The sequence below is a fragment of the Papilio machaon genome, chromosome 15, assembly GCF_912999745.1.
Source record: "Papilio machaon chromosome 15, ilPapMach1.1, whole genome shotgun sequence".
Taxonomy (NCBI): domain Eukaryota; kingdom Metazoa; phylum Arthropoda; class Insecta; order Lepidoptera; family Papilionidae; genus Papilio; species Papilio machaon.
This window is the reverse complement of record NC_060000.1, coordinates 591,367-607,690: the sequence shown is the minus strand read 5'-3', so window position 1 is coordinate 607,690 and position 16,324 is coordinate 591,367. Positions and strand designations below refer to the sequence as shown.

General features: G+C 30.0%; 1 protein-coding gene and 2 non-coding genes across 3 annotated transcripts in view; 2 read left to right on the top strand and 1 right to left on the bottom strand.

Moving 5' to 3' along the window:
• LOC106712653 (potassium voltage-gated channel protein Shaw) overlaps positions 1-3,187 on the top strand; it is a 33,523-nt gene extending 30,336 nt beyond the window's left edge. The window contains exon 9 of the mRNA XM_014505273.2: positions 2,168-3,187. Coding sequence (XP_014360759.2) covers positions 2,168-2,559 — 392 coding nt within the window. The 3' untranslated portion in view covers positions 2,560-3,187. The remainder of the gene's footprint in view (positions 1-2,167) is intronic.
• A 6,885-nt stretch (positions 3,188-10,072) lies between these two features.
• Positions 10,073-10,156, top strand: Trnal-uaa. Its single transcript has one exon. It is a non-coding gene; the product is annotated as a tRNA-Leu (tRNA).
• A 5,437-nt stretch (positions 10,157-15,593) lies between these two features.
• On the bottom strand, positions 15,594-15,677 carry Trnal-uaa. Its single transcript has one exon. It is a non-coding gene; the product is annotated as a tRNA-Leu (tRNA).
• Between the last annotated feature and the right edge of the window lie 647 nt (positions 15,678-16,324).

Genomic DNA, 16,324 nt, shown 5'->3' with positions numbered 1-16,324 from the left:
TAACTTGAAATAGTATGTGTTGCTTAGACTTTTTTGATGTGTGTATATACATAAATAAGAAGGAATTCAATAAGCACTGTATCTTACAATTACTAAGCACTTAAAAGGAGAGTTTTAAGATTTGTATTGAAAAAGAAAATAATGTAAATAAAAACTATTTTTTTCGCTCTGTTAAAATAAAATTTAAAATAAAATAACAAAACTTGAAGATTTTTCCCACAATAAAGCTTTGAAGTCCAATTAACATTTTTATTTCAATAAAAAAAAGTTTGTACAATTGACAATGTATTTGGTCTTCAAAGTTAAGTCTCACCGGTAGTAATTATATCAGGCACTGTATACAGTCGATCACAGGCAGCTGTTAGAAAATGACTTAGCAGCAAATTAGTATTGAAGCAATTGGCAAAGCTTTCACCAAAATTTCTCAAAGAACTAACACTAATTTGTTCTGAAGCAGTCTACATACAATTAATACTCACAAAACTTGAACTTGGACTAAATCATAATGACTGTAAAATATTTGTTATTTCAGTGGTAATTAAGAATTCAATGTAACAAATGTAACTATAAATAATACTCTATAGTTCTAGGGACACATCAGACTAACCATAGCTTACGCAGTCTAATCCTTCACAGATGGTGATCGTAGCGAGCTTGAGGCTATGATCCAAACAACACCAAACAACTGCAAAAGAAAAAACATAAACATGCTTTAAAAAGCGACACACTGTACTGGCGCAGAACGCTTCCAGACCGGGCTTAGTATATCGCCTGCACATAAGGAATTAGTTTAAGGGAATGCTGAAAACTTTACTCATAATTAACCTGACATCATTCTCATCACCATTATTGCACTAAACGGTATCTTCAAGCAGCACGAGAAGCCAACATCTAGGTCCAACCACTTCATCGGTGGCAAAGGGAAGGTTCGACATAGTTTTGTCAATATTATTCGAAAACATTCCTGCAACTTTTAGATGCTTTGCTGCTTGTACCAATTCAATGTTGTCTTTAGTTTAACTAAATAGAAGGTAGACTTAAGTATTTAAATGATTATCTGACTTTTGTTAAAGAATCTATACAGGAACAATAAGATTTTTTCAGGAAACAATCATCAAGCTTCAGTTTACATTAATTCCAGCCCAGCAGCAACTAAGACACAACTCAACACGGCGGTACACGTCTGATATTTTCAATTACACTAACAATAAATGTGCCTCAACATTCAAACCTAAAAAATGTGAAAACTATCGTCGTACTAATGTTATTCAATATGAATCAAGGCAATTATTCTTCGAAATCTCAACCAATATTAATCCTAGAAAAAGTTTCTCAAACAATATTAAGACATTGTTTCCAATAAGTCCATTGTTTACAAACATGTCCATATTATTAGACCCAAAATTCGGAGAACAAATTCACAAGACAATATAAATATAAACAAGATAAACAAATCTTATTTAACAAGAAACACAATTTGATGTAAACATATATATTAAATTCCATACAGCGAAAGATTTCACATTACATTTGATAAAACAATGTTGACTAATAAAATAATTGCTTCTCAATGTTTGTCGTTGTTAATATTTGTTTGTTAAATGTTTTTTCGACATTCTCTTTGTCCGCTATTTGTATTGTTTTCTTCTTGTCTTTATTACTTACATATACATTTATATATTCAGCTTTAACATGCGCTATGCCTGATAACCTTGGTAAGGGTTTTTCTTTTAAAACATCTTTTTCATTTAAATCTGAATACTATTGTTTTGTTACAACTTTTACTATTTGAAATCTGTCTGTTATCTTTGTATTAGCTTTTTATGTTTTTTTAAATAAAATTAAACATTATTTGTTCAACAGCATTTTGTAGTATGTGTCAATTCGTAATTTGTGTTTTCGTCTAACAAATGAGCATGATAATGAGAGCATGAAGACATATTTATATTACTATTTATTATATTTAAAGCCTTTTTATTCTCAGATTATGTAAAATTTATGAATATTCAATATATTAATTCTAATTTCATATAATTAACAATGTTATTTTTTATTCTTCCATCAAGTGTCAAATTTACTTTTATTATTTAACCTAAATTAATGATTTCAAATGTTACACTTATAACATTATAATTATTTTTCTAATCGTTTGTTACATCTCCAACAGTCGCAAGCCTAATGCCAGCAATGGATCTGTCAGTGGCAGCACGCCTCACACCAAGTCCTCGCGATCTCAGTCCAGCCCTGGCCATCGCTATACCGATGATGAAATCAGTCAACATCGTACCCGCACAGTGCTTCGATAATATGGCCTTTCATAATGAAAAAACTGATGAACAAGAAAACATAGATAGCAAAACTACAAGCAGACAAGAATCAACTGAAAGCAATAGTACAGTAAAAGAAAAAAATTATAAAAATGTACTCTACAGAGAAAATGCTGTTGATAAAATTGATGCAAGAACACCTCTTTTGAGAGATCATAAGATCGAATCACTGGACGAAACAAAACTGAGGGACAATAAAGTTGAAAAACGAAAATCATCCGCATCAACATAATGTACAGAAATCACTCATTAATATTATGATGTATGCGATCGCTTTTTCCAAAAGAGACCAAATATTTTAATAAATTTCGATATTTAATGCTAAGAATTATTTGAAAAGCACAGCAACATTTTTCGAACATTTATTAATATTGTAAAATATAAAGGGTCATATCTTCGATAAATTACGACTAATTATAACTATTCAACAATGCATTTCTACCTAAGTTTATTTTCATTTTGTTTCAAGTTTCATCGAAATCGTTAAGGAAATCTGGATGAATAACAACTAAAACAGAAAAGTCCAGAATCAGTACATCACACGAAATTAGAAACATAGGTTTTAGAATAGTAAATCGTTCTTAAAATGTTTGCAACATCTGTTAAGTATAGTATAACATTATCCCCACAGAAAAGTTTACTTGGTTTCTTTTGCTTAAATTTTAATATTAACTTCAATTTATCGCTAAATTCAATGCGTTCAAAGTGAAAGAATTACTCTCTGTCCTTCCTTTTGCAAGTTTATTTTAGCTTGAAAAAACATCAAATGGATTAAACTGCACTGCAGATATGTTAGGCTTTTAAAACACACTTGAATGAGTGAATAACAAAGATAAAAAGTAAAGATAAAAATTTGCTTATATTCTTAAAAATTAAAAAAAATACCAAGTGTACTAATGACTCATTAGTTTGACATTTACAGTAAAAAAAAAACTTAATTAGGAAAGCAAAAAATATATCGCACAGTAGAAATTGTTACACATATCTTCATATTATCATTAAAATATAACTTAAAAACCAAAAGGTAACTCTCAAAGCTTAAGTGATACCGTCTACATTCGTATTTAAACATGTTGTAGACTATTTTTTGTAAAATTATCATACCTTTCTACCTTTAAATCTTCACTTGTAAACTTTAGTAACCTTTAGAAAATATACATCATCTTAAGGTAACGACTGACACGAGCACAACTACGGAGCACAAACAATTCGTGGCAAAAATCGTGTGTCACGAGTCTCACAACAAGCAAATGCTCTACGCATTCACATCGAGCAACACATGTCAGACGCTACCTTTATACGTGTTGCTTTAATAGTTCTTAGATGAAAAATATCTTAACTCTATCCTCATTCCTGATATTAAATTTAACCAATGTAATTCACATGTAAATATACATAAATATAATATAAATAGTGTTAAAACTTTTATATTTCAAGAACTAACATCACTAGAAACATATCATCAGCACTTTCTCTCACTCTTGATGTCGTATATAAACACTATGTATAAATAATATAATATAGATATATAAGAGTAGATAGCGTTAACAAAATTGTGTTTAAATTATCAAAGCTCGTGAGTAGTTAAACCGACTTAAAATGTCCAAGTAAATATAATTTTTCATAATTAAGTTTTAGACATATATGTAGTTACGGATCGTACGCATAATTATGGATTGTAATGAATTTTGCAGCTACAAAATATTTTGCATAACGCAAATTATTTTAGGGACCTTATAATTTTTGTCAGTAGTTACTTTTGTTGGCAATTGTATCACTTTAAAAACTCTAAATTAAACGGGACCTTTAATATGTTTTTAATTAAATGTTTTTCAGTTAATGAGAACCTTTTTTTAGGCCAAAAAAACTTGAGAGGTGTCAAGGGACACCCGGATGGAACGAAGTTCCTGTGAATTTTCGTTATATATTGTCACGTCGTTGCCATGGTTACTATAGCAAAAAGTGTCGAGACAACTTTTCGTAAGAATTTTTTCCGTCTAGCCCCCTTTAACCGCGCGATAAGGAACTTCGTTCCAATAACTGGAAGCATACTTAAATATTTTATTTAATTAACGCATAAAATGCATTGATACTCGTATTAATACACTTTAGACAGCACATAATATTGTTTACGTAAACTTTAAATACATTTAATTTAGCTATAAAATTGCTTATAAATTGTATAACGAAACAAAAACGTACCAATTAGGCAAATATTGTAATTATAAAAGCATTGTTTTATTAATTTTTCTTTCGTATTTTTCTACAAAAATATCTGAAGTCTGTTTAAAGCTATTTTTGCGGACCACGTAGAAGAGAAACATTCACTAATAAACAATAAACTAATTTCTTGAATCATGTTGGTTATATTTACTTAATTTAAGTTTAAAGTAAGCCATATTTTAGTTAATATTTTGTGGTATATTTTATTCTAAGTTAATAAATAAGTTACTCCATACTAGATACTGTATTTAATAAACTTTATTTGAATTATTATGAAAACTTTGGATAGTTTGATATTTTTATATAGTTTTTTATCAACTAAATACATAAGGTATCATATCGATGTTTCATTATTTCTTTTGCACTTTATTATATTTTTTTTTTGTTCTAAAGTGCTCGCATATAGCAGTGTCTTGTTTGGAGTGTGTTGTCTTGAATAATATGTCATAAGGCTTACAGTGAATGAACAGGGCTTGTATCTTATTGTATAGCATTCTATTTAAAATATACAATATATTATACAATTTTGAACAATACGAAAAAAAAAACAAAATTATTTGAAATATTGTTCATTAAACATGCAAAAATAAAAATGTGTTTTTTTATTTCTAATCCTAAATAACTATTACAATTAGGAAAGAAATTCCTGATTGGCATACTCAGAGATATTAATTGGCTACTAAGGCAGAGGCTTAGTATAGATTTATAATACTAAATTTACACTAAGAGAACATATTTTCAGAAAGTTCTAGATTAAACCTACACTGGCAGAAAGCCGAGACAACTTGTTACTAAAGTTACAGATACCCGTCTGGTTCAATTTCCTCTGATATAGACATTCTAACTTCAACTTATTTAACTCTAGCGAGTTGTACTCTGCGCAGATGTATGCTTAAGTTACGCCTTCACTTATTTAACTATAATATTCAAATGTTTGCCAAGTTGGTTCGAATGTTTGCCAAACTTGCACACACACACTGTACGAAGTTGCGCTGAACTGAAATAATAACAAACTGGCATTTGATCCAGATAATAACTAACTACGATTATTTGCCAAGACATTGTTTTAAACAAATATTACAACAAATCAACCCTTAACTGTCAAAATTTATGTTTATACTGTCATATTTGTTCTTGCAAAAAAAGAGAGGAAAAAAAGAAAATAAAAAAAAAATACGAAAAAGTGAACAATTATCTATCGCATTAACAGAACATTTCAAAACATAAGAGCCCTTTATATATTTGATATTCATGGAAATTGAATTGACTCCAACGTTATTCGATTTTTTGAATAATACAGCTCGTCTGTCGATATCACTTTATCATTACAACTTCACTTATATAAAAGTGGCACAAATTTTTATTTATTGAAATAAAATAAAGATCCATTAGCCTTATGACATTTAGAGAATACTAGCTATCGCACGCGACTCCGTCCGCGCGAAATTAAAAAAAAACATAAGTAGCCTGTGTTCTTCCAATTTATAATCTACATCTAAACCAAATTTTATCGAAACTCGTTGAGCCGTTCTTGAGATACCTTCAAACAAACATCCATCCATCCATCCATCCATCCAATCCAAACGATGTTATTTATAATATTAGTAAGATTTACTAATCTCTCAATATTTTTATCAAAGGGACAGTATACTCTATCCTTCGAGATATGTTAGTAGTATAGGTTTACTAAAAAGCTAGCCAGTACTCTAGCCTTATCTAAAAAAATCTGACTATTACTTAACAGCACCTTATATTAATAAAGGGGAATAGCAGCTCGGTCTATGATCTATTATTGTTCATATTTTTGTCAAATTCTGTCTCATATCCTTGAATTAGCCCAACGGGAGGGTGTGGTGTTTCAATTCGCAAGGGCGGGTCCTCAGCCCCTGCACACTCAGCCGTAAATAATGCCCTTAGTGAGCCCTTTTTGTATTGTTTCACGCAATTTGAATATTCACTTATATTTTTACATGGTTTACTTTTATGTACATTGCATTATTTTTAGGCAATTCATGTGAAAAAGCGATGGAAAAATTGTTATTAACTGACCAGCAGATATGAATGTCTCTCTCTCTCCCCCTCTCTTTCTGTGTTTACCTCTCATCGTAATAGGCATGAGAATATATGTAGCATTTTTTAGCCTCATTCATATATTATTTCTAATTCTATTCCGCATTAAACCTAGTTCTAAATCCTTGGAGATTCTCCGACTTTCCTATAAAATCATACACACGTAGAGTCAATATTTGTGGTTCATATGAAGGCTTTATGAAAATGTTAACATAATTAAAAGTACCCTTGTCACTCTGACGTCACCGGACTTACTCTGAAATGATTCTAACGAACGAAACTCTACATTATTTTCTGTTCATTAAAATGTTCTTACTTTAGTCTTACTTAAATATACTTATATACAGAATAAAAATATCTACTTTCAATGAAGATTAAAATTTAAAACGTAATAAATTCAAAAATAATAATAATATGATTATTTTCAGATAAAATAACCATTAAATGTTAGTATTTTTATTTAAAACTATGATATTATTTACTTAACAACTAAATTTAAATAAGTATATAACATGACTTATTATATTGCATCACATAGATATTTACCCAGTTTTTATATATAGAACAATCCACCTACCATTAATGAAGAAAAAGAAAATTTGTATCACATCATTTTTAAGTTTTAATTTAACTTAAGTTGCAGTTAAGATTTATATAAGAGCAATATAATATAATCAAATAACTTTCTTGCATGTCTTCGTTCTTAAAAATTTACTCATTAGTACTAAATATATTCCTAACTTTATATGAACATACCTTTGAATGTTAAAAATATACGACTTAATTGGAGTCTGTTAGATCACTAGCAACTAGTAGTAATTAAGAATCACTAACTACATGAGATGTTCCGTCAACACTTTGGTTTTAAAAAAAAATATGAATAAGTTAGAGAACACTTCTCATTAAAGGTCTAAAAATAAAGCAGATAAACTCGTCGGCTTGACATACTTTTAAATGCGGATTGTGAAGAAATTTACATAGAATAATTATATACATTGTCCCACTTAAAACAAGTTGCCAACAAAAATGTACTGTGAAGAGAATACTTGAAATATGAAACCTTTTCTGAAAAAAAAAATGTTATAAGTTTTACGAGACATTGTAATTAAACATACATAAATTTCATAAGAAATTAAACATTTCATCATACAATACGTTTCAATTACGAATGTTCATGAACTCGCACCATTATGTAACTTCTATAGAGAGTACATAGTAGAAGGAATAAATAAGTAGAGTCCGTAAAATAGATATATTGAATTTTTTTTTAAAAGGAGATTAATATAAACCTATCCAACTCTACATAATTATATATCATATATACATATATAAAATATATAAATCTACGTATCGTTTATAGATTTATAAATAAAAAGTATATTACGCCTGACTAGAATTAAAAGCAATCTCAGTACTCCAACAGCAAAATTTGTTCTTTAATTCTTTGTTCTTTACCAACAAACAATTTTGGATAACAAAGCATTATAAAGTTCGATCCAACAAAAAAAAACAATTCAGATTGTATCGGTTGTTCGTAATTTGCAAATATTCTGAACCGTTCTCTGGTTGGTACTTGATCTCGAGTCCAGTCAAGTGCACAACTGTACCCATTGTTGTACCGGAAGTTGTTGATTGCCAGAAAAAGTTGCAAACATTTTGTTACTTGTTGCATTGCTTCTACAGACTTTATCGCTAAATAAATTACATTTAAAAAGAAATTTAACTTATTTGGAGTTAATAGACACATTGCATTTCATATACCTAACCCAACATACTTATTATACAAGGCCATATTAAGTTGTAAAATGCCTTGCAGTTTAGAAATTTAAATCCAAAAACACATATAAATCAATTCCGGACTTGTGCTCAAGACATTAAAAGATTAAACAAAAAAAAATTACAGGTATCAAAAAGAAAATTGGTCTATCGCAAATCCGTATTACTTAAATTGTATCTTTAAAGAACAAATTCCAATGTTTTAGTTAATATGCTTTCTATTCGATCTATTATTCATTTAACGAGTTTAATTTATACTTGTAGCAAAGACAACAAAGACGCAGCTAATTTTAATTAAAAGTAACAAGGTGGTGCTCGCATTTCACTGTCACAGATAAATTAAGTTAAAAGACTGCAGCATACGTGGGGTAAGTTAAAAGTGATATGTGCAGAGTCATCCCTCCCACTTTGCTGCTTGAATACCGTGATAATAGTATAATAGTATAATAGTAATAGTGCTTGATAATACAGGTTATGTAATTAGAGGAACTGATTACTCAATCACATTAATACTTTTTTTAAATACAAAAATGTCTTTCAATCTTTATAAAAAAAATAACATCATCACCGTCGTCGTGTGCTTTGGTTTGCTAATGTATGTATTATATAATATCTAAGTGCCATAATTGTTTCTAAGACTCATAATGAACTGAAAACGACATTTTAATATCTTCTGGTATTACGGATAGACTAGAATAAATTTACGAGATAAAAAAATGAAGACAGTTGTCGCTTCTCATTTCCGCTAGACCTAATTATATTGCAGAATAAAAAATAAATACGGTTGCTTTATTGACTTACTTTATATAAACACTAATACTATGCATGTGACACTTATATTCCTTATAAGTATACTGACGACAACTCTCTGGCAGCTGGCTATATTGCTTTATTATTATTCATTTTAGTAGAATATCGTTAGCTATAAAGGTAGAGAGAGGAAGACAAAAGAAAGTATGGATGGATTGTCTGAAAGAGGATATGCGTAAGAAGGGGATAAATTCAGATATGACGGCTGATAGAGATGTATGAAGGAGTAGTACATAGTGTGCCGACCCTCCATAGAGATAAAGGCAGGTTGATGATGATGAGAGTATCGTTAAAAGTCAAAGTATTGCACTAGTATCTGTGTTAGATATCAAGTGTTACTTTATAGCTGTTTTCGGTACTTTAGCTTATATGGGAATATAACCATACTCGTTATCTATGCTACTTTTTTTCTTTTTCAAGCGCCTGAAGCAGTCTGGGAACGAATTTATTTTTTCTCATTTCCCATATCCGGCCAGTGTAAAGTTCTACTTTCATATCACGTATAAGTTTTTATTTCACGCTGTCCCATTTCTGAAATGCATAATATATTCAGACGACACTTTTAAAAGCAACTTCTGGTGAACGATGAATGGAATTTATCATGAGACGAAATTAAAACGTATTTAATAAAAACACACATACGTATGAAATATGGTAATTTCTTAGCAGAAGATTTTTCACATAAAGAGTTTATTTTGTATGTTTCAACATTTAAGTAATTTCTTTAAAAATACTATACTGTACTGATCCTTACTTATTCAGATAAAAAATACGCATCAAAAAGTAATTTTACTTAACATTATGTAATCTGCTAGTATCGAGCATATTTCAAAAATAAGATATACATTTTTAACATCTAACACTATGTCAGGTTGGCCGAGTGGTCTAAGGCGCCAGATTTAAGCTCTGGTTCCCAGTTGGGAGCGTGGGTTCGAACCCCACACCTGACAGAATATTTTTTTTATTTTGTCAATGTATTTTTGATCGTTATATATTGTTATGGCTGTCCAAGTTTTTGAGTTATCAAAAACACGTAAAAACAAAAAATACTGAAGAATATTAATTCGAATTAATTGTTCTAACTAAATTAAACTAATCAAGTCATTATCTAAAATATTAATATAACTTTTATTTAAGAAATAAACACCTTCAAAATACATTTTAATTAAAGTAACGTTACATAATCTAATTTACCTTCCGCTGCTGCCGTATCCCTACAAATAGCAACCCTTCATAAGTACACCCTTTTATACTGGAAAGCAAACATCCCTAAAATAATATTACAAAATGTTATAAGCTAAAAAAAAACTAAATATATTGTAAATTTTCATATACTAGCTTTTACCCGCGACTCCGTCCGCGCGGAATAAAAAATAGAAAACGGGGTAAAAATTATCCTATGTCCGTTTCCTGGTTCTAAGCTATCTGCCCACCAATTTTCAGTCAAATCGATTCAGCCGTTCTTGAGTTATAAATGGTGTAACTAACACAACTTTCTTTTATATATATAGATATATAGCACTCAACAGTTACTTGTATGATACCTAACCAAAAAATTCATAAGATTAAAAAATTAATCGTAAAAATTGAAACAAAAAACGTACCTTATTCTACGTTAACGTCAGTCTGTCGCAATATATTAGCCGTTAGATTGGTGTCGATAAATCCTTCACTAAGCCAAATTACTTTTTAGACTTACACGAGTCGAGAATCGACGTCGAGCTGATCGTATTACCGACCGTAAGTCCTTGTCGAAACCTATTAGACGTCTCAATGAAACCACCTAAGAAGCAATAGATAATTCTCACGTATTTATCTCTACTGCCAATCTTTATTCGATGTGAGAACTTATTGTAATTTTACTCATCTGATTTAGTCGGGTAATAAAATAATTTATCTTTATTATTGCTAGATAATATATTTTTCTAATACTGAAACATTTTCAAAGTGAGAAAGTGTGGTGAATTTAAAAGTAAACAATTATAAACTAACTACACACTGTTTTTATTGATGTTATGGACGTCAACGTTGTTTTAAAATATTATGTTTTTTCCTTAATTATGTATCACTTAAACTGCTTTCGTTATAAGTTCTTTGTTATTCATTTATTAAGATCACATTTGGCAAACCTGAACATAATCACATTTCAATAATCATGATTTTTGGTAACATCTTATGTAACAAATAGTGTCAATTAGTGAGGGTTTCCACTGCCGCGACATTTATATTGAAACATATTGTTCTTTTTTCAAATAGATTGTGAGCGTTCACAATCTGTTTCAATACAAGTTTCACCACAGTCGAAACCCACATTGTACAAAATGTATTTTCTAAACATCTGTACTTGTTGTAAAATCCTCGGTTACAAAAACCGTTTACCAACTTTTTTTATGAATTCAGTTCAAAGTAAACAAATTAAGAATCAGTCCTGGGATTTCACAATGTTTTCCAACATTTCACAATCTCCAAGAATAATGTAAATTTGCTTTCGGAGACAAATATTTATAATACTTTAATGAAGCCCGTTCGAGAACAATGTTTCATCATAAATAATACAAAGAATATTTCAACGTTTTCTTTTTGTTTGCGTTAGTCTCCGGTGAGAAAATGGATTACACAAACTATTTTACTTTAATTTTATCACACTCTTCATTCATAAATTCAAACAATCCTATGCATACATGGACTTAAACATAAAAATTATAAACTTCTAATTAATTAAAAATTTTAATTAAACTATAGTGTAGTACATACATAAAGAATCTTTTTACATTATTTATTTGAATATAGTCCTGTACATTACAAAACTTAAATGCTTACTAGTTGCCGGCCGCGACTCCGTCCTCATGGATAAAAAAATGTAATTAGTAGTGTATGTGTTCTTCCAGATTTAAAACCGTTGAACCGTTTTGGAGATACCTTCAAACTAACATTTATCCATCCAAACATTCACATTTATAATATTAGTAAGATTGTACATAATGAACACACTCGATATTTCCCAAGTCTTTTCATTATTTCCGTTCACTCTTGAAGTAACAAAGATAATTAAAAACTGTTCTACAAGTTGATGAAAAAGTGAGGATACTGAAAATATTATGCTGCTATTTTAATGAGACCGTTTAAGAAGAATCACAAAAGAACAGAATCACGAACGTCAGCACAAAGAAAATAGTTTGAGGAACGTTTGTCCTTTGTGAGAACACTTTATTCGAATTAAAAAATAAATTACTATCTTAATTAACATTTTTAAGTGATTTTACATTTTTTATTTAGGTTACTTCTTACTGGAGACAAGATATGTCAAATTAATACATTTCTGCTTTCGTACACGAGAAATTAATAAATAAAAAGAAATAACAGAACTTAGGCGTAGAGGTCGGAAAATACGTAGAGGCCGTAGCCTTTGATATAAAAATCATATTGGTTAGTATATAAAAATAAGATTTCAGAGTTCTATATATCGTTTACTAATCGTCATTTGCTAGGTGAGAAGCTCGTAATTAACAACGGAACCAAACTTCCATGTAATCGACATTGTAACGTCCTGAGCCTAGTAATCGGATTAAAGCCCGCAACACGCCCGATACTCCATACCTAATTCGGACATTAAGGATTAACATCTTATGCACTTAACTTGCTTTGTTACATATGAAAATGAGCTTAAGGTTTATCGGCAGGAATGAAAATAAAAACACAGGTTATTTTTTAATTAGCCTTGCTTTTTTAGGCCTACTTCATTATACTTTGTTACAAAAAACGGTATTATGATTTACTTTCTACAGTTACATCCTAAATCTACATTAAAGGGTCCTTTTAGTGATAAATAAGTGACCCTAAGTTTGACATATTAATTGTATATTTATACCAATAAAGTAATTGCGTTACTAAAACATTTTGTAAATAAATATTCAGATGTACTAAAAAAATCTTGTTTCGCTTTTCTTATAACCCAACTTTTTCTAAAATCGTGTTACAAAATGTAGCCTAAAATAATACAATAAATAAAACGTGGTACAACTGTGAACTCACACCATTTGGCTTGCGAGAACTGGCAGAGATAAATGTCTTAAAAGAACATTTATGAGGATAAATGACCGCGCCAAATTTATTACGTCGAGATAGCATCTCAACATTGTGCTAACATGTTATTGCAATATAATACTAATGGGCTGCGTTATCACTATATAAACTAAGTATTCTCAGCTTACTTGGGTCTTATCACTTCGTATGAAGAATTGTGTCCATGGTTTTAATTGGCCCAAATACCTGTACGAAACATTCTGTCATCTGTCTTTTCTCTTGTTATGGCAATGATTACTTACATAACTAATATGTTGTTGTTAATTGCATTTTCAATTGTTATTCGTATCTAACTTGAGAGAAAACAAAACACTGTCACAGCGTTAAATAAAATAAAATCGACTAGTTTTATTGTATTAGACGTATTTCCACACACCATTATTAAAAATATATATATTTTCATATATTTAATATGCAGATATAGACTACATAACTACTGTTGTTAATGCATACATAGTCTTACATACCAGTTACTGCAGTGAGATGCGTTGAACCGGAGTATTTACAGACGGACAGTCAGCGCACAACACGTTCGCTACAACAGATCTTTCGCTTCAATTGAAACCCTGTTCACTATCCACAAACCCCACTAATGGAGTTTAACACTTGAGAGAATTTCTTGTTACCATAAATTCAAACAAGTTTATTATACATTTAGGCAAAAATAAGCTAAATATACTATGTTACAATAAGTGAATGATAGCTACGTCGTAGCTACACAATTGCTACGGATTGCTACGACATGTCTACGATCGGCACGAAATGGCAATGAAAGAATATAATGGGTATAAACTCATTTAATTCAATCATACCTAAATAACGTAAGGTCAATTCTAAATGTAATAAAAATAATATTTACTACTTAAAATAAAGTTCATGATTTTTTTCTACATGTGCCCGTTAAGTTAAAAATTGCAAAAGCTCGAGTTGGGAAAGCTGAGAGCTGCAAACTCTCCACACAAGACTTAATTACAGGTAAGTGAAGTGAGTTAATTTTAGTCCCTTTCAAACTTTAAAGTTATGTCACAAAGGTTTGCGAACCCTTTCAGTCCTGTACATTTTATATGTTGGAAATATGCTTAATAAAACTGAAACCATTGAACAAAAGAGAGAGATTTACTTAACTACAATTGTTTAGAATTTCAGTATATTTGACTTGTTTCGAATAGTAAATATGTAGCAGGGAACCTTAATTAACGGTATACTATAACATTTAAGTTACGCTATAAATAGTTAAGCTATAATTATACTCGAATATCTAGTGTAGAAGTGTTTTTGTTTTCAAAAAAAAATAGTAATTCATTCATTATTATATCTGAGACTGATATACGTTAATGTATGGTAAAACTGTTATTACTTTATTTTTAAAATGTGGCAAACAAGAAAGCGACTACTTCAATTCACCCCAATTATATATTCGTTGCTTACTTTTAATCGACGAAGAAGGGGACGAACAGAAAGAGGATGTTTGCCCTTCATTTGCGCTTGCTAGTCGGGCTTCAGTTATATTTGTCAGATATTTGTTTATTTCTTAAAGATAAATGGCAAATAAAAGTTATCTATAAAGAAAAAGTACATCGCAGTGCATGTAACTTTACGAAAATGTTGTTTAAGTTGAGAAATTTCAGCCAACTTATTTTATAATTCACAACTCCGAGACGTATAATCAGTCGCTAATGGTACAAATGGAGCTTGCTTTTGAATTAACATTAAAATTCTAATACATTGCGTTCTAAAAAGAGCTCGTAAGGATTTAAAAACTTAATGAATTTATTTTCAACACAGAACTTTCAGAACAGAAGTGTTAACATATTATGTAATGTTGATTTACATTTAACTAGAATTCATTTACAACAAGACACTAGTATCATATAAAAACCATTTTTGTAATAAACGACTCCAGCAAAACTAGAAGTAATCCTTTGACCATTTGACTCGCATTCTAAAAGTATGTTTATGTATTCGTACATACATCTAGCATAAATGCTGTATATCGGACATATACTGCCAGGTAGATTTCGATGAAAACAAAATGTATAACGTTCACTGCTTTGTCGAAAGAGGACGCTAGTGTCGACAAACAATTAAATAGTAAACTAATTAACTTAAATTCTACATAACAGTGATTATAAAAATCAACTCATTTTCTATGTCGAAATTTTTTGGTTATTTAATACTATTAAACTAGAACGATAAATTGTTTTAATATTCCTGGTTGTATTTGATTAATTTATACATATACAATTAGTAAATAATATATAAGAAAGTTTAATAATATGATGTTTAAAGCGCAAAAGAAAAGTATGTCAGGTGTGGGGTTCGAACCCACGCTCCCATACGGGAACCAGAGCTTAAATCTAGCGCCTTAGACCACTCGGCCAACCTGACTCGTGTAACACGTTATAGATTCTGACGTCATATCCGGAATTTCGCAACATAAAATCATGAAAATAACATCGTTAATGATGATTAAAATGAATTCTACGGTCATAGTAGAAATATCTGTAGACAAACATAGAGCTTGCATATAAATTCAAATAGAGAACTTTTATGTAATTTTTGAAACACAAACCTTACTAATATTATAAATGCGAATGTTTGGATGGATGGATGCAAGTTTTTTTGAAGGTATCTCCTGAACGGCTCAACGGAACTCGATTAAATTTGGCATATATGTCGAACATAGTCTTTAATTTCGCACAGACGCAGTTGCGGATAACAGCTAGTTACAAATACTTTCTGATTCTATATGTTTTTAGTTCCAGTATCCTTTTACATTATTCCGTCGTTTCAATAAAATGAATAAATGAAGAATACTTTACTTAGAATGCGGAATCTAAACGCCTGCAACTTCAGCGCGAAGCTCTTTAATAATTTACCAGATGTTTTTCTCTGAAACTGAAAGAGTAATAATAAAGTTCACGATTCAAGTTTTAGCATAATTCTCGAGGAGCTACTGAAATGCATTTCTGTGTGCACTCATAAAAGTTTTAAATTATAATTCTAAAAGCTTTTAGCATTTTTTTCACATATAT